At 45.3% G+C, this 24,557-nt stretch overlaps 1 protein-coding gene across 2 annotated transcripts in view; it reads left to right on the plus strand.

Moving 5' to 3' along the window:
- LOC135504201 (CD276 antigen-like) overlaps positions 1 to 24,557 on the plus strand; it is an 86,838-nt gene that overhangs the window by 40,626 nt on the left and 21,655 nt on the right. For both annotated transcript variants that reach the window (XM_064922562.1, XM_064922553.1), the window contains 2 exons: positions 17,718 to 17,852; positions 23,630 to 23,683. In XM_064922562.1, coding sequence (XP_064778634.1) covers positions 17,718 to 17,852; positions 23,630 to 23,683 — 189 coding nt within the window. The remainder of the gene's footprint in view (positions 1 to 17,717; positions 17,853 to 23,629; positions 23,684 to 24,557) is intronic.

The following is a 24,557-nucleotide window of genomic DNA, read 5'->3' on the forward strand; positions in this document are numbered from 1 at the left end:
CACTGCCATGTTGAGTTGTTAAGTTGTTTGCATGTTCTCCCTCCCTCCCTTGCCTTCAACATGGGGACGTTTTATCCCTGTATTATGGCTTCACAGTATTATTTGGCATGCTCTCAGTCTTGCCGTTTGCAGCTCTGGGGGATTGTTGGGTTGAATGAGGGATTAGGGCCGAGCCAGTTCCTGCTCACTGCATTGCTCTTATAGCATCTCAACAATCACAGAGATAAAATGAGCTCCCCTTATTGTGTTGGGGATTTATGCCTTCCTGTTCCTGTTGTCGTCTTCACTGTCTCCTTTTGGCATAAAAGGTCTTTGCGATGGCTGAATGTCAAAATGTATTTTATGTCTGCAGTTGAAAATACAATGTTGGAGCGTTGCGGCCTGAACACCTCTACTGTGAGTGGCTGTCTGGTAGTCTGTGTGGGTGTGTGGGCTTGGGCCTGCTGTGTGGTCCTGTCCTGTCCTCCCCCTCACCACAGGGGAGCCATCACCAGTACATGACTCTATAAGTGTCCACGGCCCCAGTCCCAGGCCACCATGGCATGGCATCGGGCACATCCTGGCCTCTTCTTCTCTCCTCTCTACACTGTGGACTACTGTGACATCTTTATGCCTGCCCAGAGCCTGAAGGGAACCTGTCTCTGTCTCTTGCACTCCTCTCACTCCTCTCCTCTGCACTCCTCTCCTCTGCTCTCCTCTCCTCTGCTCTCCTCTCCTTTCCACACTGTGGACTACTGTGACATCTTTATGCCTGCCCAGAGCCTGAAGGGAACCTGTCTCTTTAAGCCCTGCTCTCCTCTCCTCTCCTCTCCTCTCCTCTCCTCTCCTCTCCTCTCCTCTCCTCTCCTCTCCTCTCCTCTCCTCTCCTTTCCACACTGTGGACTACTGTGACATCTTTATGCCTGCCCAGAGCCTGAAGGGAACCTGTCTCTTTAAGACCTGCACTCCTCTCCTCTCTTCTCCTCTCCTCTCCTCTCTTCTCCTCTCCTTTCCACACTGTGGACTACTGTGACATCTTTATGCCTGCCCAGAGCCTGAAGGGAACCTGTCTCTTTAAGACCTGCACTCCTCTCTTCTCCTCTCCTCTCCTCTCCTCTCCTCTCCTTTCCACACTGTGGCTTACTGTGACATCTTTATGCCTGCCCAGAGCCTGAAAGGAACCTGTCTCTTTAAGACCTGCACTCCTCTCCTGCTTTCTTTCTTCTTCAAGACAGATTATATTTATGGCTGCAGTAAAATGGCAAAAGCCCTATTTTGTCACTGATCAGGCTCATTTTTGATTTTCCCTCCCAGAGTCACAGTGAGGGGGGACTGGAAATCAGTGGGGTTGAGCCAAGGGGCCTGCAGTGTACATTTCACACAGTTGCTGTTTTATCCTGTAAGAGGGATTGGTTTCTGGAGGCCTGGCGTCAGCCTCTGCTTTACGATTTCAAATCATATTAGGTGCAGCCTTTTGAGAGACATTGGGCGGAGAATAGCCCAGAGAAAACGGTTGAGCATACCTTCAAAGGCTTGGTCGTTTAATTATTCATATCCATTTATTTTATTCTTAAACTCTCTTAAACCAGATAAGACCATGCATTGTTGTCCCACAAAAGGTGTTTGCAACCTCCGTAAATCGCTTTGTTCTGGTGCCTTGAAACAGTTAATATCAATGGCCGCCCATACACAAAGAGTATTGTCTAACGGTGATACGTCTTTTCAATTAGGAGGCGCTGAGAGACTTGGGCTCGTTCCTGGAAAAGGTAGCTTGCTTTACTGATAGCTCTAGAGACCAGTAATTGATTACAAGGTGTGAAATTAATGAAAGTTAAGCATGGAGCTAGTGTGGCCGTCTCCCTGTAGAGGTGTGTTACTGGCCCAGGACTCTTCCTACTTCCCTCCCTGCAGCATGGACTTAAACCACTCAAAAGAGTTTGTTTACTGTCTGTAAATGTGACTGAAATGACTCAACCTGACTCAACATTTAGTACTGCAGTCAGACTGAGTCATCTGCCTTCATCTGCAGGGACAGTGTCATCACAGCCCTTTAACTCTCGGAACCGATATTATGCTCGTACATTTGTGATGAAAGCATTGATTAGAACATGGCAGCCATCTTTGACATAGCCAAATGTGACTGGTGTGGATAGAGGGAAGCTGTGAGGGCCAGGATCGCCTTCAGGTCACATTAACAGACAAACTGTCCACAGGGAAATGAACTCAATCCATCCTTTCACATTGTTAATTTCGTCAACTGTGTTTAATTTCATCAGACGGGGGGGGGGGGGGGGGGGTCCACCTCCATGGATGTGTCTGCAGTAAGTGCAACTCTCTGTCAACGCCACAAGACATCTCAGTGACCCAGACTTAAACTGCCTGTCATATCTATAATGTATGTGTCTGCCTACTTCCAGCCACTTGCTGTACTGCTGGGGGATGAGCAGCAAAGCTGTAGTGAAGGTTTCTGATGCCGTTGTTAGTGTTACTGTCGCCTCCAATGGCTCTGTTTGGTCCGTGGTTATTTGGGGCCTCAACCGTGTACGGTAGACGTCCCTCGTTATCAAATAAGATGCAATTCCATTATGTTTGCCTTAAAAACATTACCTCGGGCATCCGTAGCAGAAATGGCTTTGAGAGAAATAGCAAGATAAAATTAAAGCAATTCTGGTGAAATGATATTGAAATCCATAATAAGATAGTTTAATATCTATGGTAACAAAAAATATGGTATGTAACCAACCCAAGGCTTAAGGACTAATACAACTTTGTTTGAATTTCAAACTGCTGCTCCAGCATGATCCTACATTAGACACAGAGACCATGACAATTTCCTGATAGACTTTCCAGAGCCACCAGTGTATATCTGATCCCTATGCCAACTAAGCTAAATGCTAACCAAGTCAAGTCCTTTGCGCTTTAGCCAAAGGCTATGCCTTCTGTTAGACTCCTGGCTGGATGGCTGGCTGGCTGGATTTAGAGATGGGGATGAGATAAATGACTGGTAGTGAATGGAGCACACTAAGAAGGTCAGAGGATTAGAGGCCCCTATAGGGCCCCAGGTTCACACCAGCTAAATTACTTCTGGGTAAAGACTGAGGCCCTCTCTGTTCAGTATATCACAGCAGCCAATAGAAGCACATACAACATTATGTCCACATATACTGAGTATACCAAATATTAGGAACACCTTCCTAATATTGAGTTGCACCCCCCCCCCTTTGGGCATGGACTCTACAAGGCGTCGCAAGCTTTCCACAGGGATGCTGTCCCATGTTGATATCCATCGCTTCCCACAGTTGTGTCAAGTTAGCTGAATGTGCTTTGGGTGGTGGTCCATTCTTGGTACACATGGGGGAAAAAGCAGTATTGCAGTTCTTGACACAAACCGGTGCACCTGGCACCTACTACCATGCCCCGTTCAAACGCACTTCAAACATTTGTCTTGCCCATTCACCCTCTGAATGGCACAATATAACATAACATACACAATCCATGTCAATTGTTTGACGGCTAAAAAGGTACTTCTTTAACCCGTCTCCTCCCTTTCATCTACACTGATTGAAGTGGATTTAACAAGTGACATCAATAAGGGATCATAACATTCACCTGTGTTCACCTGGTAAGTATTTGTCATGGAAAGAGCAGGTGTCCTTAATGTTTTGTACTCAGTGTGGTCTTGGTGTAAGTTCTGGCTGCAGTGGTGATACACTTCTACCTTCAGGAGACAAATGCCTCATTTCGTGCGTCTGCAACCATGATATTGCCTGAGACTGAGGCAGTGATAGTTATAGTATGGTTACGCTATACTAACTTGGACATGGAAACATTTCCTTTTGATTCAAAATACCTGAGGGGTATGGTGAGGGGGGCCACTTTGGTTTTAGAAGTGGGGGAGACATAACTTGGCCTCCCGCATATTTTGGGGGGGGCATCTAAAGCTAATTTCCTGCATTTTTACACAATCCAATATGCCGTCACTATTTAGAACAAAAAGTAAGCAAAAATGCCCGCAGTCATCAAGCTAGGTAAAATATCATTATTAAATATGTTTAAATGATAAATACGACTGAACTAGATCAAAGGTAATTCAATAATAAATATTGTGTTGCACCTATAACCACTAGAATTGCAAAACTAAGACTTTTGATTGTCTTTATTAAGACATCCTCTATATCACATTTCAGCCAGACTGACCAGCCGGCCCGAGCTGCCTGCACGCCCGACACCACCAGTCTAGTCAATAACTCAACTCTCACAACACAAGTTCCTTCCCAGTTCCCACCTTCATTTTTTTCAATTCCCAAGAGAAAGGTTTGGAAACAAAAAAAAGCATACACATACACCTCACATATACATTAACAAGCAGAAACAGCAAATCCTCCATATAATTAATGTCATGGGCCTAATAGTACAATCTAATACACCCCACTCGCAAACAATATAGCCGGGTCACCTCATCCTGTCCCTAGGTGTCCACCGCCCTGAATTGCCACAATATAATACACCCCACTAAGCTTTAGGATCTTAGTGAAACATTCATTATTGGTTGTGGGTGTGTTACACCAAGGCCAGAGTGACAACCCCCAGGACAGCAGACCCCCAGGGCCAGGACTGCGCAGCCAGCGATAGCCTCAATAGGTATCTCCCCAGACGTGGGCATGTTTTCAATACAGACTCTTTTAGTCAGATTGTATTCCATATAAGGCATCCAGACCTTTATGAAAGTTGCCCAGTATACCCTTAATCTTGTAATAAATGAAATGATAGATAACTTGATATTGTGTGAGGATAACCAACCTTCCAATGAATGGCAATACATTTCTTAGCCACTATAAATGTTTCACATTTTACAGATGCTCTTGTCCAGAGTGACTGACAGTAATGAGTGTTTACATTTTCATACTGGTCCCCCGTGGGAATCAAACCCACAACCCTGGCGTTGCAAGCCCCATGCTCTACTAACAGAGCTACACAGTGTCATTACACAATTTCTTCTGATAACAGCCACCAGTATCAACATTTACAAGCAAACAAAAACAGGGAGAAGGGTGGAATCTGTAGACATGCTGAAATAAAAGTACATACTCTTTGCCAGAATTAGGCCAGCCTTCACAAGACCACAACATATGCAAATATGTCCCCTTTTGTGTTTTACACCTCCAGCAGAGGAATGACATTTCTGAGTGCATGTTATTCAGTTTCACTGGATGGTGTTAAACTGCTGTAATTTAATTCTGAGATGATATGAACATGACGGGGCATTTTAACATATATGTATCCAGTCATCATCAATAGCTTCTACCAGGTCTTTCTCACATTTTTGTTTTACATCTTTTGTGTCATCGTGAAAAGCCTCTATCAACCCATGGTATCGTTTGGACCTCAACTTTGAAAGTTTGTCAGACTGACTTAAAATAGCATCAGGCTTGTCCAGTGTTTGCTGCGCAGAGATAATAAAGTGCTGTATCTGCAAAAATTCACCTCAGCTCCTCAGTCTTCCCTGGCTGCCTGACCCTGCTGAGACCCCTGTCACCATCTGATCCTTCTCAGATGAGGCACGGAAAAGCATTTCCATGGTGTACGTTTATACATTATATTATCCAAGAATAGAATCAATGGTTCAATAATTGAAAATGACCATTATTCCCAGACTGTAGCTTTAAGCTGTTGACCTGTAGCTACTGTAGGTCTACCCATCAATTCAAGATGTAACTGTAATTCACTGATATTGTTAATATACTGCAACATTCACTGGGACCAGTGTCACCATAAGACATGATGAGCAGTGTTGTGTACTGACTGTGCACTAGAGGGCTACATTCCTGCGGTATGCCAGCGGGACCTGCGGGTCCCGACAGAGATCATTGCGGCGCGGCCGGCATTTGTCATGCTGTGGGCGGTCAGACAGACGACTTTGGGATTAAAATATATTTGTTGTCCGACAGATTGCTTTGTTAGCCTACTTATTGTATTTAAAACACATATTTTTCGCATTATTCTCACACAATTCGCTGCTTCAACATCAGTAGCCCTTACCTCTCTTGGTTGGGCGTGAGAGATCAAGTGCGGTCTCATTGAGATAGAGTAGGCTGCCTACGTGGGCGGAGGATCATTTTGCAGTCAATTTAAATATGAAATTAATTTAAATATGATTAGACTAGTTTACTACAGTGTCTGTAAATAAATAGGCTATTGATAATGGATAGAAGTGGAGGGCGCTCAACTAACGTGAGTCGAAGTGCAATCAAAAACTTAAATCATCATTGAAAAGGCTCAACGCGCGCATAGGTTAAGCTTCTATGGCGATAAGGCGTTGCGCCGTTTCATTTTCAATAAGTATTGATTACCCATTTACTTGTCTCTGCCAGTAAATTGTCCCCCTAAAAGGTAGGCTATATCCTATTGGCTTGTGCAAAACGCTGTTGTCATTATTGCTGCTTCAAGTTTGGTCTCAATTAAATAGAGTAGGCTATAGCCTATGCTTGGGCGGTGAAGCACTGGGCAGTTATCTGTCCAAGGAAATGTACTTCCTAAATACTTTAATACATTTCCTAGAAATAGGCCTAGATATTGATCACCCATCTTTCCACTACTAAAAGGCAGGCTATGAAAATAGCTCAAGAGAAAGTGCAAGTCTCTCCTACTCTGCTCTCTACAAACTACATCTATCATATTGGTTTATATAGCCCACTAATACAGATAGCCTTATAATGGCCATGTGAGAATCTCTGGTAATTTAAACAATTTCCTAAATTATGTTTGTGCATTTGATATTGCTTATAGGGAGCAAAATTGCTAAGACCATGGCTGGCATGTGAGCTGCGTCAGATACACCTAAACTAACATTGTGGGACTGCGGTTGGGTTTGGAACCAGTTCTTGCGGTAGTCGGTGGGAGTCAGACAGAAAGCCAGCGGGTGTGGGCGGAGTGCGGTTTGAAAAGCTGCGGATGGTAGCAGGATGACGAAATTGGTCCCACCAGACCTCTACTGTGCACCTTGACAGTGAAGACTGTGACGTTACATTGCCATACTGACTAATAAAAACACACATTGCAGTGAAAACATTCAGAATATCAATCTTACATGGTTTGGCTTATGGTTTCATCGTGTGATTCAGGAAAGAATAATAGCTAACGCTAGCCAACTTTTGGCCAGCTCTCGCTAACGGTACATCAACTGGCGAAAGCTAGCCAAGTTCATTTACTTCTGGTGAAACAAAGGCTCCAAAACATTTCCATACAAACAATTGCTGTTAGATAGTAATAATATCGGATAGATAGCTAGAGCCTGGAGCTAACCTGGCTGTGGTAGCTACTAGCTAGCGTAGCTAATTCATTCACCTCAGTTGAGAGGGGATGAAACATTAACTAATATTACATGTCAGTTACAATACTAGCTCAGCACTGTGAATAAACACATGTTTTTTTCTGTTCAACAGCAGTTACCCTGCCAGCTAACATCAGGGTAAAAAATCAGGATAAAAAATAAAGAGTTGCCAGTTTCTACTTAGTTTGCTTTTACAACTCAGTGAAAGAGCACAACACATACACACTGAACTGGTGTTCGCCTGCCAATCGTTCGGCACGCTGTGTTTTAGAGACCACCCGCTGGTGGACAGCTAACTTACGACATTTTTGCACGATTCTACACGATGTAAAATCGGTGCGCTCTCGGTTCGCAAATTAGAAGTGCAAACGTTATTGGTGTGTCCGAGCCCTTAAATCCAGGGCAGTCTCATGACATACAGTCTTAAAGTTGAAATGTTGGAGAGTGTTAAAATACATTTAGCTTGACGTTGGTATTCATACTGTGGTCTCTTCTAATGCAGCAACCAGGAGCATCATGCTCTTTAAGTGAAGGAAGACTTGAGTGTAGTAATGTTCTGAGTGGAAGTGGAGGTTACAGACCTCCTCCACCTTACTCTGCTATCTGAGTGGAGAGGAGGCTCCATCCAGTAAGTCACATCCATAGCCAAACTGCTTGGCAGTCTCTCTCTCTCTCTCTCTCTCTCTCTCTCTCTCTCTCTCTCTCTCTCTCTCTCTCTCTCTCTCTCTCTCTCTCTCTCTCTCTCTCTCTCTCTCTCTCTCTCATACGCACATACAAATTGAATTTAAGTAAATTTGACAAACTGGTGCTTCTGTTATCTACAATTTTTGGACTGTATGTCCCTGTCAGCTACATTCTTTTTAGGAAATCATCCATATTATCACCACCCACCCAAAAATCTGTGTTTAAGACCAGGAAATTACTCATGCAGTAGAAGAAGTCACCAATTAGCATGTTTTACTCCAAAGCATTGCTTTGCATTTCTATGGAAACAAGAAACAACCGATTGCCCCACTATATTTGCGTTTAAATCATTCTTATTAAGACTATATTTTATAGTGAATGTGAGAATATGTCGCTGTTTCCTAGAGATGTGCAGCTGTGTGGTTGGTGGAGACAGAGCTGGCCTGATACAGAGGCAGTGGCAGGGTCGTAGCCAGCTGCTCCTGAGTGCTCTGAGAATATTCATCTCTTCAGTAACCACCAAAGACTGCAGCAGACCAAAATGAGAAATGTTGTTTTATAATGAGAGCCTTAGGCAAAGATATACAGAGGCATGTCTTTTTAAGAAATTCTGTCATTATATATTCTCCTAGTGATACTGCAGAGAGGAGAAGGCATACTAAAGAACAAACTCACTCAACTGAGGGTTTAGGATGGATGCAAGAAGATCTTTAATATTGTGGGTGTCTGCAAATGTTTATATTGCGGGGGGGGGGGGGGTAATCACATCAACCTTTCACTACACTGCTCAAAAAAATAAAGGGAACACTTAAACAACACAATGTAACTCCAAGTCAATCACACTTCTGTGAAATCAAACTGTCCACTTAGGAAGCAACACTGATTGACAATAAATTTCACATGCTGTTGTGCAAATGGAATAGACAACAGGTGGAAATTATAGGCAATTAGCAAGACACCCCCAATAAAGGAGTGGTTCTGCAGGTGGTAACCACAGACCACTTCTCAGCTCCTATGCTTCCTGGCTGAGGTTTTGGTCACTTTTGAATGCTGGTGGTGCTTTCACTCTAGTGGTAGCATAAGATGGAGTCTACAACCCACACAAGTGGCTCAGGTAGTGCAGCTCATCCAGGATGGCACATCAATGCGAGCTGTGGCAAGAAGGTATGCTGTGTCTGTCAGCGTAGTGTCCAGAGCATGGAGGCGCTACCAGGAGACATGCCAGCACATCAGGAGATGTGGAGGAGGCCTTAGGAGGGCAACAACCCAGCAGCAGGACCGCTGCCTTTGTGCAAGGAGGAGCAGGAGCAGCACTGCCAGAGCCCTGCAAAATGACCTCCAGCAGGCCACAAATGTGCATGTGTCTGCTCAAACGGTCAGAAACAGACTCCATGAGGGTGGTAATGAGGGCCCGACGTCCACAGGTGGGGGTTGTGCTTACAGCCCAACACCGTGCAGGACGTTTGGCATTTGCCAGAGAACACCAAGATTGGCAAATTCGCCACTGGCACCCTGTGCTCTTCACAGATGAAAGCAGATTCACACTGAGCACATGACAGACACGTGACAGAGTCTGGAGATGCCGTGGAGAACGTTCTGCTGCCTGCAACATCCTCCAGCATGACCGGTTTGGCGGTGGGTCAGTCATGGTGTGGGAGGGCATTTCTTTCTTCCTCCATGTGCTCGCCAGAGGTAGCCTGACTGCCATTAGGTACCGAGATGAGATCCTCAGACCCCTTGTGAGACCATATGCTGGTGCGGTTGGCCCTGGGTTCCTCCTAATGCAAGACAGTGCTAGACCTCATGTGGCTGGAGTGTGTCAGCAGTTCCTGCAAGAGGAAGGCATTGATGCTATGGACTGGCCCGCCAGTTCCCCAGACCTCAATTGAGCACATCTGGGACATCATGTCTCGCTCCATCCACCAACGCCACGTTGCACCACAGACTGTCCAGGAGTTGGCGGATGCTTTAGTCCAGGTCTGGGAGGAGATCCCTCAGGAGACCATCCGCCACCTCATCAGGAGCCTGCTCAGGCATTGTAGGGAGGTCATACAGGCACGTGGAGGCCACACACACTACGGAGCCTCATTTTGACTTGTTTGAAGGACATTACATCAAAGTTGGATCAGCCTGTAGTGTGGTTTTCCACTTTAATTTTGAGTGTCACTCCAAATCCATACCTCCATGGGTTGATTAAATTTGATTTCCATTGATAATTTTTGTGTGATTTTGTTGTCAGCACATTCAACTCTAAATAAAAAATGTAAAGAAAAAAGTATTTAATAAGAATATTTCATTCATTCAGATCTAGGATGTGTTCCCTTTATTTTTTTGAGCAGTGTATATCAGATAGTGGAGTCTGTGATGATGATGATGATGATATTCCCTAGGGTATCACCTCTGTCGTGTGTTATCTCTCACACCTTCAAATAGATCCTGGTAAAGAACGCACATGCCCAAAGAGCCAATCAGAGGGGCTGTTGGTAGTGTTTATTCCCGTAAAACATTGAGGCTATAGAGTTAGGATTAGGGCTTTACTTGACAGTAGCCATTCAAATGGTCTCCCTCTCTCTCCTGCCTGCTCTTCCTCTCTGCAGTGCGGCCTTGTCTATTTGCTCTCTGCCTATCCACTCATCTCAGACACGATCAGCCCGGCAGATTGTCGGCAGAGGTGCTGATAGCTGTCACTAGCGATTCCCTCCTACACATCTTCTGCCCTCTTGTAGTCAGACCCTTGTTTGAAAAACTAATTAAACATTTTGAGAACAAGACTTGTTAAACTGATTATTGCAACCTAAAGTTTGCCTCAGCTGTTACGGCCGAAGGAGGAACGAAATGGAAGTGGTGAGAAATCGATAGTCCACTCTGCCTCTTCCGACATCTTAATGCCAGTCTCTCCTGAGAGGAGGGCATGCTGAAGTGATGGAGTCTCTGTCAGCTACAGGAGATGTCAGAGGAGCTTTTAATGGAGGTCTCGGCAGAGCTGACAAGCAGCGAGGAGCTGAGGTGGGGGATAGACTGGCCAGCAGTGGTATGACTGGACAAGACACTGTGGTTCCAGTCCCAGATCTTCTCATACTAGGCTAGTGTTTATCAACTCCCCCGCCACACATTCCCTCCCTCAGTCTGAAACATGCTTAGGATGCTAACATGCTTAATTAGCCATCATACTGGGTATACAGTCTGATTCTGGTACGCTGTAGACTGTAGGATGAGAAAATCGTGTTAACCTTTCTGGAATGAGATTTGAAACCACCCCACTGAATTGACCTGAGGATTAGATTCCCCACACACTGTTTAAACACACGGCCAAATCAGTATTTATATGGATGTGTTACACTGAAAACGATTCCTAGCTGTGAGAGTATTAAACCAAAACCTCTGATGCCGACAGTTTGTTTTCACTCGACACTAGATAAGATTGGGAATTTTTTTATGGCCCTATTTTTTATATTTGTAAGCAATTTTTTATAGCACAGTCAGACATTTTGGATATTTATCTGGAGGGATTTTTTAAAAGAGATTGTATTTGAATTATAGTGAAATGGATCGGAGATAAAAGTACATTTTCATTATTGTGAGTGCTCTGTCTCTGTCTGTAGGTTAGTCTTTATGCAGGGCGAGACACTAGTGTCTTAGTGAGAAGTTAATCTAGAGACCCACAATGTCTCAATCTGTGTGACTTGCCTACACTTGGAGACTAGGTCTAGCTCAGGACAGCCAATACCAGACAATTGTTCCCCTAACCCAGCCATTCCATGTTTAATCCAGGCTGTCTCAAGGGAACATGACCATTGAGGTGCAAGGCTGCAGGGAGGGTCGGAGGAACTACTGGACTGGTATTCACGTCTGGATCAATCACATCAGTAGTCAAACTCATTGAGGCGGGCAGGTGACCTCCCACTGCAACTCACTATTCTAAACTCTCAGCAGCGTTGTGCTAAATGGTGAAGTAAAGGCAGGGAACCTAGAGCCAAGCATCCATCCCAGGAGAAAGGTCACAAGCTACTTCCTGATGTGCATGAAAGACAGCTTAGAGTTTTAGAGTGGGCTAATGGTACTGCATGCAGGCCTTATTCCTATCCCAGCCCAGTCACACACACCCACAACAAGCAACACACACACATGCACAGAGGCATACACATACACATGTGCACAGACACACACGAAACACCGCCCGCCACCTCCAGATGGCTTGTATGGGTTCATCTGTGAAAAAACTTTGGTTAGAAAATTATTTCTTCCAATAACTGCAGAGTCACTATTCTGTCTTAAATGCACCCACGTACACATCATATTTTTCTGTTTTCCTCAAGACCACGGCATCAAACCAGGGCAATAATGTCAGACAAATTGTGTAAGGAAATGTGAGCTGGGTTGCCGAAAAGCAATTCATTGAAATGCAAGAAATGGGGGAGAATGCTCAGTGCAAAGATGCTGACAGGACAAAAAGCTGTGCTCATCCATCTCAGTTTGCCAAGTTTTTCCTCTCCCGGTGAGGTGAGCTCCTCCTTGTCCTCCCTTTCTGTGAGATATGCACCCGGGGACAGTCAGAGGACAGGTGGCAGAGAGGCAGCGCTACCTCTAGCAGCTAGCCCTTTCATGCTGTAGGCGGAGGCAAGGCTTTTGATCACCTTCTCTGACCGTGATGAAGTGTGACACTGGATGTGAGTCTGAAACAAATGCAAAGTCGGCCATTAAATTCAATTATTCCCCCAAATGGAAAAAAGGAAATCATGTCTTCTCTCTGTCTGTCTTCTAGTCTGGCTGAGCCTTGACCTCTGACACTGCTCTGGCTTCTTGTTTTGTTCAGTGTTGTTATTATGACTGCCAACCTATCACAGTCCTCCCAGATCTCACAACTGCTAAACGAATGGAAGGAAATAAAGCTTTAAATCACCAGACAGCTTATTGTTGATTGATTGATTGTTGATTGGTGATTGCAGAGCTGTTGATCCCAGCGAGATGTGAATTCAGAAGACTGGGTTGTGAATGTGATTTAGGTCGACTGGCTGCTATTGTCCGAATGAGTTCTACGTGCTTTCGTCTATTGCCTGTTCTTCCTCTCTGCAGTGTGGCCTTGACTTCTTCTTCTGGGCCATGGGGGATACTAGACCCTCCAGCAGGGTTGGGCCTCAGTGTCCAACCACCCTAGGGCTATCCTCCAGTCCACCCTGCCTCCCTGTGATCTCCACTGAACCACTGTCTGTCCCCTGATCCTCTCACATCACACCAGCCCTGAGCTGCTCTGAAGGCCAGATCTGCCAGGCCTTTGGTTTAGCCCCATAATGAAAGAGGCAGCTTATTGACCCCCTCTATGCTCCTCCTCATTCCCCAGCCTGCCTGGAATGCACCCTGGGGCTCCTGTTAGCCTGTGGTGGGGTGTCTGTCTGTCTGTCTGTCTGTCTGTCTGTCTGTCTGTCAGGGGACATCATTCTCCTTCGGTCCCAGTTAAGGAGGTGTTTTTTGTCCCGTGTAAATGTAAAACTCAGCTGACACCCGCAGATAGAGAAAGCAGCTTTGATCCTTCGTCTGTCATGACGATGTAGAACTGAGACAATCTGAGACGACAGGCCAGGACTGAGCACTTTATTCCACCGTAGGCACTGGCTGAACTTAAAACACTCTGGCTCCAGGAAAATGAATGCCAATCTGGGCTTTACCTTCAGCTTGGCCTGCATGAGGCCCCTGTGTGTCTTATAGAATGAATGGGGAGTTAAATGTATTTTTTGGTCATGCAGGCCCTCTATTAAGAGTCCATATCTAGGTGGTGTTTAATCATACTGCATTCACTCCCATAATTTTTTTTTTTAACCTTTTTGTTTGGCTTCCTTTCGACATCTACACTCAAGTCGACCTGCCTGATAATATTTAAGGGCTGTAGTCCAGCCCAACCTCCAAGTCTTATCTCACTGTAATTACTGTAAAGTGATGTTTACATAAATAGACCTGTGTTTTGCTTCTATAAACTGTATGTGTTGAGTTCAGTGCAGAGCCCAGAAGTTGCACCTCTGTGGCCCCATTACTGCAGCTCTGCAGTCTCCCGACTTTCAATGATGTGACAGGCAGCCCAAAACACTCCATCCTCACCCCAGTAGAGAAGGAATGGGTGGAGGGGAAAGAGACGATAGGTAAACAGAGCCATTAGAGACAAATCTCTTTCTGAAGAAAGCAAAATCACATCATCAAACAAGAGAAAAAGAAAAATATGATCCTGCAGCCCTTTGGGGCCCCAGCGCTGAAATGATAGCCGACTACGACATTTGTCTTGATCAGCCTGCCCTTAGGGATCGAGAAAATGGAGGGAGGGGTGAGAGAGAGGGAGAAGCACAGAGCACAGCTCTGCTCTGCTTCAAAGTGCCAGACACATTCATTACTTCTCTGTCTTATTATAGCTCTATGTGGACACTTCATGCACGAAGCAGAGTGTACAGCGAGCAGAACACGGTACTACCTAGTATTCATCTGTAATTTTGGCCTTTGCATTTGGAATTAACACGGTCACAGTGGTTATCCTTTAAATAGCACGGAGCAAAGAGCTCTACAGAGAGACAGTGGAGCTCATCAGTCATGGTTGGCCCAAGGAACTATATACTGCTTTGTCAAAATGACAAGATGGACTATCTAGGTTTTCTCCTTTCTCTATATGACAAGTTGCTGTTGATATGGGTTTGGGCTGGAACAGAGTTTATTAGAAGTCAATCTGTAGCAACACATCCAGCACATCCACATCTGTCACATTTCAACGATGATTATGGTCTGCCAAATCACCCTTATATTAAACATTATCAGTCACTCTGAAAACCAATTGTTTTTGATTGAATATAGCACCACGATCGCATCATAAGCCCTCCTAAATATATGCCAAAATATATATAGTGTATTATTCTTCATGGCATATTATACAATAGCCATGTAATATGGTTAATCATAAATAGGATTACGTGGTTAAGCATAATCTTGCTTCCTATAATGTGTTCCAATAATCACATACATATGAAGGCTCTCATGGCCACATACTGTCAAAACATGTTTTGATTCAAACACTCAATTTACTTGGCCAAATAAAGGTAAACAAACAGATAGGAGGTGAAATGAACCCTTTCTGTCTTACTCAGAGAATGCCACCCCTACTGCCCCCCCTAGAGCTCTCCATTTCTCTGCATCCTGTCTCATCTACCATTATGACACATTCCTGGCCCTCCACATCCACTGCAATGGACAGAAGTCCCCTCTCTCTCTCTCTCTCTCTCTCTCTCTCCTCTCTCTCCCTCTCTCTCCTCCATCTCCCTCTCTCTCTCTCTCTCTCTCTCTCTCTCTCTCTCTCTCTCTCTCTCTCTCTCTCCCTCTCCCCTCCTCTCTCTCTCTCTCTCTCTCTCCTCTCCCTCTCTCTCTCTCTCTCTCTCTCTCTCTCTCTCTCTCTCTCTCTCTCTCTCTCTCTCTCTCTCTCTCTCTCTCTCTCTCTCTCTCTCTCTCTCTCTCTCTCTCTCTCTCTCTCTCTCTCTCTCTCTCTCTCTCTCTCTCTCTCTCTCTCTCTCTCCCTCTCTCTCTCTCTCTCTCTCTCTCTCTCTCAATAGGAAGGAGACTTCCTATTGACCTCCATCTTGGCTGTGCAATAGTGTGTCTCTGTCCTCTCTGTCTGTCCTGTGCCAAGTCCTTGCAGATGCTTGGTCATTTCTCCATCCCAACACTAGTCAATTTCGAGACTTTTTACAATTATCTTCCCAGAGTGGGTTCTCTGAAGGAGGCCAGTTTGTATTATAGCCAGCCTTCAAGCTATTTAGTGTCTCAAGCTGTTTTTCCTTCTCTACTTTATTCCGTTACATTGGAATGCCCTGGGGAAATTTGGGGATGTCTGCAATATCTTTGTCTTGCTGACCAGATTTTTGTTGGTTTTATCTTGTCAAGAAGCTGTCTCTCACTTTGATATTTCATTCTCTCTAGAGTGAATTGTGTGCTAAACTGTCTGATAGACAGTCATTCTCACAACCGTCAGAAAAATGCTCCGCTTCGTTTTTTTTTTTGTTTTCATTGGCAGTGTAGCATCAGAATTATACAAATACAACATCATATTTGATTTCTATTTATGATTAATAGGATAATACCGAGTGATGTCATTGGGCATCATTACTCCAGATGACAGATTGTGAATGCAGCAGAAGGCATGAGGATACCTAGTGCCCACATCCTCTTTCACAGTGCCAAGGCTGTTGGGTAGAAAAAGACAACACAAAGTACTCCAACTGCTGAGATATCTCTGCCATCTGGCCATGTTTTTAACACTCAAGTATTTGTTAAATGGATCTCGATGAATCACCACATCTTGTTAATTTCAAATAAAGTAAATGTTCCCTAACATCCAGATGATACAAGCATGATATAAGGAGGGTGATGATGATGACAATCTGTAATATGGTGACAATAATGATGTGGTAAGGGCACATACAGTTGAAGTCAGACGTTTACATACACCTTTAGCAAAATACATTTAAACATTTAAAATTCCTGACATTTAATCCTAGTAAAAAATCCCTGTTTTTGGAAGTATGCTTGGGGTCATTGTCCATTTGGAAAACCCATTTGCGACCAAGCTTTAACTTCTTGACTGATGTCTTGAGCTGTTGCTTTAATATATCCACATAATTTTCCTCCCTCATGATGTCACCTATTTTGTGAAGTGCACCAGTCCCTCCTGCAGCAAAGCACCCCCACAACATGATGCTGCCACCCGCGTGCTTCACGGTTGGGATGGTGTTCTTTGGCTCGAAAGCCTCCCCCTTTTTCCTCCAAACATAACGATGGTCATTATGGCCAAGCAGTTATATTTTTGTTTCATCAGACCAGAGGACATTTCTCCAAAAGGTACAATCTTTGTCCCCATTTGCAGTTTTTTTTTTGAGCAGTGGCTTCTTCCTTGTTGAGCGACCTTTCAGGTTATGTTGATATAGGACTCATTTTACTGTGGATATAGATATTTTTGTACCTGTTTCCTCCAGCATCTTCACAAGGTCCTTTGCTGTTGTTCTGGGATTGATTTGCACTTTTCGCACCAAAGTACGTTAATCTCTAGGAGACAGAACGTGTCTCCTTCCTGAGCGGTATGACGGCTGCGTGGTCCCATGGTGTTTATACTTGCGTACTATTGTTTGTACAGATGAATGTGGTCTTGGCTGATTTCTTTTAATTTTCCAATGATGTCAAAGAGGCACTGAGTTTGAAGGTAGGCCTTGAAATACATCCATAGGTACACCTCCAATGGACTCAAATGAGGTCAATTAGCCTATCAGAAGCTTCTAAAGCCATGACATCATTTTCTGGAATTTTCCTTGCTGTTTAAAGGCACAGTCAACTTAGTGTATGTAAACTTCTGACCTACTGGAATTGTGATACAGTGAATTACAAGTGAAATAATCTGTCTGTAACCAATTGTTGGAAAAATGACTCCACAAAGTAGATGTCCTAACCGACTAACAAGAAATTTGTGGAGTGGTTGAAAAATTAGTTTTAATGACTCTAATCTGTGCATGTAATCTTTTGACTTCAACTGTATAATGGTGAGATGATGGTGATGGTTATGGGAATGGTGATAGGCAGCCATAGCGGTGGGAAGGATGGGGTAGTCATGGTGATGACCATGTTGCGTGCCCTCTCTACTAACTGTATCTGTCTCCTTTTCTGTATCTTCCTCCCTCCTCCGTTCTTGATCTCTCTCCGCCTCTCCCAGGTCAGAACATGGTGTTTCCTCCGGTGGCTCTGTGGGTGACGGTGGGTCTGGCTGTGTGTCTGCTGGGTCTGCTCATCGCCCTGGCTGCAGTCTGCCGTAGGAAGATCAAGGAGAGCTGTGAGGAGGACAGAGCAGGTACCTGTCTGTCTGTCTGTCTGTCTGAACAACTGTGAGAAGGATCAAGCAGGCCCACTGAACTCTGCAGTCTGTCTCAACAGCACCGCTCTGTCTGTCTGTCTGAACAACACTTTTCACAAGAACACACTGAGCTGTTCCATGAACACCCATTTCAATGGAGATAGTTGGGCACCTCTTAAGAAACAACTCCCAAAATCCCATATGAATCTTCCAAGGTTAAAGAAGGGTGTGATTGGGTGCTTTCTTTCATCTTTGCATAAGCATAACAGTATAAAGATTAGAGAAAATGTTATTAGAGCCAAAAGTGATGAAAGTGAGAGAGAAACATTGATGATATAATACCGCTGGACATTAAAATAGAGATTATTATAGAGGTGTGTATTTTATTGTTCTATTGTGTGTAGAGTTGATGAGGTGAATAATGTACATGACCCGTCCTGCTTTCAGACCCTTCTGAGGACACTAGTTCAAATGCAAAATGGCTGTCCCAATGATTTCCCCAAACCCTCACAGAGTAGCCCTGCCTGACCTGTATAATAGTGAAACTGGAGCCCGGGTTATGTGGAAGACACAGTGGGAGGAAAGTGGTGGTTACCAGGGATGACAGCGGGAGGAGAGTGGTGGCTACCAGGGATGACAGCGGGAGGAGGCTGGCGGTTACCAGGGATGACAGCGGGAGGAGGCTGGCGGTTACAAGGGATGACGGCGGGAGGAGAGTGGATGTTACCAGGGATGACAGCGGGAGGAGAGTGGTGGTTGCCAGGGATGACAGCGGGAGGAGAGTGGTGGTTACCAGGGATGACAGCGGGAGGAGGCTGGTGGTTACCAGGGATGACAGAGGGAGGAGAGTGGTGGTTACCAGGGATGACAGAGGGAGGAGAGCGGTGGTTACCAGGGATGACAGCGGGAGGAGAGTGGTGGTTACCAGAGATGACAGAGGGAGGAGAGTGGTAGTTACCAGGGATGACAGAGGGAGGAGAGTGGTGGTTACCAGGGATGACAGTGGGAGGAGGGTGGTGGTTACCAGAGATGACAGAGGGAGGAGAGTGGTGGTTACCAGGGATGACAGTGGGAGGAGGGTGGTGGTTACCAGAGATGACAGAGGGAGGAGAGTGGTGGTTACCAGGGATGACAGTGGGAGGAGGGTGGTGGTTACCAGGGATGACAGTGGGAGGAGAGTGGTGGTTACCAGGGATGACAGCGGGAGGAGAGTGGTGGTTACCAGAGATGACAGCGGGAGGATAGTGATGGTTACCAGAGATGACAGCGGGAGGAGAGTGGTGGTTACCAGAGATGACAGAGGGAGGAGAGTGGTGGTTACCAGAGATGACAGAGGGAGGAGAGTGGTGGTTACCAGAGATGACAGCGGGAGGAGAGTGGTGGTTACCAGAGATGACAGAGGGAGGAGAGTGGTGGTTACCAGGGATGACAGTGGGAGGAGAGTGGTGGTTACCAGAGATGACAGCGGGAGGAGAGTGGTGGTTACCAGAGATGACAGAGGGAGGAGAGTGGTGGTTACCAGGGATGACAGTGGGAGGAGGGTGGTGGTTACCAGGGATGACAGTGGGAGGAGGGTGGTGGTTACCAGGGATGACAGTGGGAGGAGGGTGGTGGTTACCAGAGATGACAGAGGGAGGAGAGTGGTGGTTACCAGGGATGACAGTGGGAGGAGAGTGGTGGTTACCAGGGATGACAGTGGGAGGAGGGTGGTGGTTACCAGGGATGACAGTGGGAGGAGGGTGGTGGTTACCAGGGATGACAGTGGGAGGAGGGTGGTGGTTACCAGGGATGACAGTGGGAGGAGGGTGGTGGTTACCAGGGATGACATGTTAACATGAGGTGCCAGTGTCTTGGACTGCTGGTTCAGAATCTTAACACCCAGACAGTGTTTGTATGTATATATCATTATCTGCTGCTGTGGAGGGATGCTGTGACCCCGTCTGTCTGCAGGAAGTTCATTTAGAAGAGTCTGATAATTAGCACTACTGAATAGCTGGGGACGGCTTGCAGGCAGAGTAGGGACTGACTGAGAGAACTCGGTTTTGAGCCGAGATGTATGGTGGGGAGCCGGTGGCCTGGCTGTAATGAGATGTACTCCGAGTGGAGGAGACATTTAAATAAAGGTCAGCCAGTGTCTGCACTGGTCTCTGGGGTTTAAAAATATATCTGGAACTGACACACACGCACAGGCAAGAATAATTATAGCTCGATGGAACATATGAAATCAAATTGAAATGGAAAGAGAGAGGGAGAGAGTATTACAATACATTCACAGTGTTTCCCTTATATTCATTTCATATATACTGCAAAATATAAAACATGCAAATAAAACTGCTGAAAAGAATCCTAGGGGAAACACTGATTCCATACAATGAGCAAAAGGTCTTGTGGGGTCGCAGACCTGTTCTCCAGTAACCAGAAGGAGCAGGCTGCTCCTCCAGTAGTAGTAGAGATAGAGGGTTGATAAACTGGCGGTGCACCACTCAACTAAATGAGAGGTTAAGTCTCATTCTGTTCTCTGTCTGTGGATGTTTCCAAGTTCTTTAGGATCCTTGTTTGCCGAGTTGAAGAGTAACATACACTGACTTCATCACGTAGCACGCAGACTCGCACACCCAGATAAATTGATACCGTATGAATACAGATGTGGAGATGTGTTGAAGTGCACATTCACAGCTGTTGGAACTGCAGGAAGCAGGAAAGTGCAACCTAATTGAGGCTGTCTTATCTTTTAATAGTGTTCTTGGTTTTGGCCAGATTGAAGTTGACTCTCTCCTCTGAAACTCTGGGTAGTGAGGGTAGAGGGGTCAAAAGTAGTCCAAAACAGAGTAAGCCATTTTTCTTCTCTGTCATAATGTATATGGAGCAGTGGATGTGTATCCTAACTGGGCAGAACAGCAAGTGGGATTGGAGTCTGGGAGATGAAAGCTCAATTTATTCTAGTATTTGTTGCAGTACATCTTTCTTCCTTACTTCCTTTTTTCTTTGCTTCCCTTTTTCCTTCCTTCCTTCCTTCCTTCCTTCCTTCCTTCCTTCCTTCCTTCCTTCCTTCCTTCCTTCCTTCCTTCCTTCCTTCCTTCCTTCCCTTCTTGCATAATGAATGTGTATACCGTACATGTCCAACATATTCTGTAAATGGACCAGTGTACCATATTCCTGAAGCTCATTTTACATTCAAATGAGCGTGTGATTTAATCAGACGTACCCCCGGAGTGTTATGTGGAGTGTGTTATGTGGAGTGTGTTATGTGTCGGTGACATGGGACGCACGTCCCTCCTTGATAGATGAAGGTCATCGTGGGGACATGGATGATTCAGATCACTCCCCTGGGTAAAGGGGATATCTGTCCTCCGTGAGCTTCCATCTTCCAGGTGCTTCATCCAGCTGCTGCACTCACTTGTTAGTTATCCCTGCATGCGTATGGGATGTAACTAATCACTTAAATAACCTTCTTATATTGGACCTAATCTCTGAAATCCATCTCAGAGTTTTACGATGGCTGTTTCCCCTTGCCAGAGCAGATTTCACTCAAACTCTGTGGATGGCAGCCACCATTTTGACTTTGACATTGAGGCGTCTCTGAAAGGCCTGGTTCATCCTGGTACTGTAGAAGTGTCCCTGGAGGCTGCTCTTCCCATAGTGTCAGAGGTTGTTTTTTATTTCACCTTTATTTAACAGGTAGGCTAGTTGAGAACAAGTTCTCATTTACAACTGTGACCTGGCCAAGATAAAGCATAGCAGTGTGAACAGACAACAACACAGAGTTCCACATGGAGTAAACAATAAACAAGTCCATAACACAGTAGAAAAAAAAGAGAGAGTCGATATACATTGTGTGCAAAAGGCATGAGGATGTAGGCGAATAATTACAATTTAGCAGATTAACACTGGAGTGATAAATGATCAGATGGTCATGTGCAGGTAGAGATACTGGTGTGCAAAAGAGCAGAAAAGTAAATAAAATAAAAACAGTATGGGGATGAGGTAGGTAAATTGGGTGGGCTATTTACCGATGGACTATGTACAGCTGCAGCGATCGGTTAGCTGCTCAGATAGCAGATGTTTAAAGTTGGTGAGGGAGATAAAAGTCTCCAACTTCAGTGATTTTTGCAATTCGTTCCAGTCACAGGCAACAGAGAACTGTAAGGAAAGGCGGCCAAATGAGGTGTTGGCTTTCGGGATGATCAGTGAGAGACACCTGCTGGAGCGCGTGCTACGGGTGGGTGTTGCCATCGTGACCAGTGAACTGAGATAAGGCGGAGCTTTACCTAGCATGGACTTGTAGATGACCTGGAGCCAGTGGGTCTGGCGACGAATATGTAGCGGGGGATAGCCGACTAAGGAATACAGGTTGCAGTGGTGGGTGGTATAAGGTGCTTTAGTAACAAAACGGATGGCACTGTGATAAACTGCATCCAGTTTACTGAGTAGAGTATTGGAAGCTATTTTGTAGATGACATCGCCAAAGTTGTTGCATCAGGACAGGAGGTGTTGGCTGTTAACTGAGGAGAGGCGGCTCAAGGTCTCTCACAGAACATTTACACTCGACATTCATTATTCATATTTTAGAACCAACTTTTAGAGTTAGAGTGTGACGTCATAGTGCTGAGGTAAAGGGCGAGAGAGAGAGAGAGAGAGAGAGAGAGAGAGAGAGAGAGAGAGAGAGAGAGAGAGAGAAAGAGGAGGTCGGTGATTCTATTCCCTCTGTCTTCATCATAAAAAATAAATGCTGTAAAGGTTTCTAGTGAATGTTTGTTTAAACTAACTGTCCTTTTGGCACCAGAATTTAGAGGAGGACAGCTGCTCAAATATGTGTCATTCTCAAATGGATTCCTGTGAAATCCTCCCAGATAATCATTCTGAGGAGGGATCCAGAAATAGGTAGGTATGCCCTGCGAAGAAAGGGGGAAAACAACTCACTTGAAAAGCTGGAGATTTGAATGAATCACTCTGAGAAATTGTAACCTGTGGGCATACACATACTCTCTGAGTGTGGTGTTTTCAAAATGCGAATACAAAATGGACTTGAAGGAATGTGGAACGGAAATGGAATAGTGTGATGTATGAAGGACTGTGGACACTACAATAGAAGCAGCATATATATTTTAAATGAAACACACCAATCTTTTTACTGCTGCAATTTTTTTTGTTATTTTGTAAGGATTTTCTCTCTCTGTCAGTCTTGTAAATTGCAGCATACAAAAAAACTCAGAGACAATATTGTTGCTTTCACGTTTAATTTGGTCCAATGATCAGTTGAATCTGGGCATGCAGTAAGTGTCTGACACTAAATGCAGACTCTCTCTCTTAACACAATGGAGCTGAGGATGGTGTCAGGAAATTCAAATCAGCCGTCCTCTGGTTCCTCTGTTCCTGGTCTATTTTTGGAGTGTGCGTGTGTGTAGGTGTGCGTGTGTGTATGTGTGTGTGAGCACGTTTATTACTGAATCCGTGTGCCCACGCTCACGTGTGTGCCCATCACTGTGGTTTCTGTCAGCCTGGCCCAGTTGACAGTATGTTTCCAGAGAGGAGGGCCAGTGGCCATAGCTTAATGTGATTACTGTCTTTGTGAGTGGGCCAGGCCAGGGGGGCAGCTGTGGTCCAGTGCCACATGCAGCCTCACCCCCCGACTGAGCCGTGAAGCATGAGCACACCGTAGGTTTAAATGAGCTGCTGCCTTATGAAATCCAGAGGAATAGTGCATTGCGTGCGTGCTGTTGCGTGCCTGTGTGTTTTCTGTGTGTTTAATGGTCTGATGGCTTCTCTCTCCACAGCCAAGGAGCTTGAAGAGGCCAAAGAGCTGCAGGAAGCTGAGCAGTCTAAGACAGGTCAGCCAATGCACATCTGGAACAACCATCACCACATTTTTACACCATACACATAGAGGCTAATTACTCCTCAATGCATACCTCATTCTAATTCAATTATGAAATTGCAAAGAACTTACATGGAATGGATATCTGCTTCTTCCGGTGCAATGTCCAAATGCAGTACTGATGTTTGGGCGGTGAGCACGTTTTTCAGCACAATTGTGTGATACTACTTAATATTGTGTCCTGAATGAATTGTGCTCTGAGTCAAGGCCATGGTGGATACCAGGCACGGGCCTGAACGACTCTCCCTCCAGCGTTAATGTCTTTAAAGTTATTCATTTGACTCCTTCTTTAGTGTGATTGAATTATTTAGCCTCCCTGTGAACGCCACAGTTAATACTATGTGATTTTAATAAGCCGAGAGATGAAGGAAGGTCTCCGGGCAGAGTGGACAATGGCTCGTTTCTCTAATTCATGTCTCGTGAATGTTTTGAAGAGACCTCTGCAGCCCAGTGGCAGGAGCAACCCATAGTGGGCCCCATACCTACAGGTGCAATACTGGCTACAAAGGAAGACCTCCAAGACCCTCCACCTCAACCAACTATTTTCACCTGACTCCTCAACAACCCCCTCACCTTTCTCTTTTCCTTGAAAGACACACCTGTGCGGGCGGTGGTGCACATGCGCATGGTGGTGGGCGTGAACTGAAGAGGGGCTCAGCGGCTCATTCTTCTGCCTTCTGATGCACCTCTTTAAAACACTCCAGACAGCAGCTTTATTTTGCCATCCGGCTCCAATTGCGCTGACAAGGGGAGAGGTTCCTGTGTGAGACAAAGGAGCTGAAATGAAGCCCACTTTAATAAATGTAGGATGATGTGGAAGCTGCGTT

The sequence above is a fragment of the Oncorhynchus masou genome, chromosome 2, assembly GCF_036934945.1.
Source record: "Oncorhynchus masou masou isolate Uvic2021 chromosome 2, UVic_Omas_1.1, whole genome shotgun sequence".
Classification (NCBI taxonomy): domain Eukaryota; kingdom Metazoa; phylum Chordata; class Actinopteri; order Salmoniformes; family Salmonidae; genus Oncorhynchus; species Oncorhynchus masou.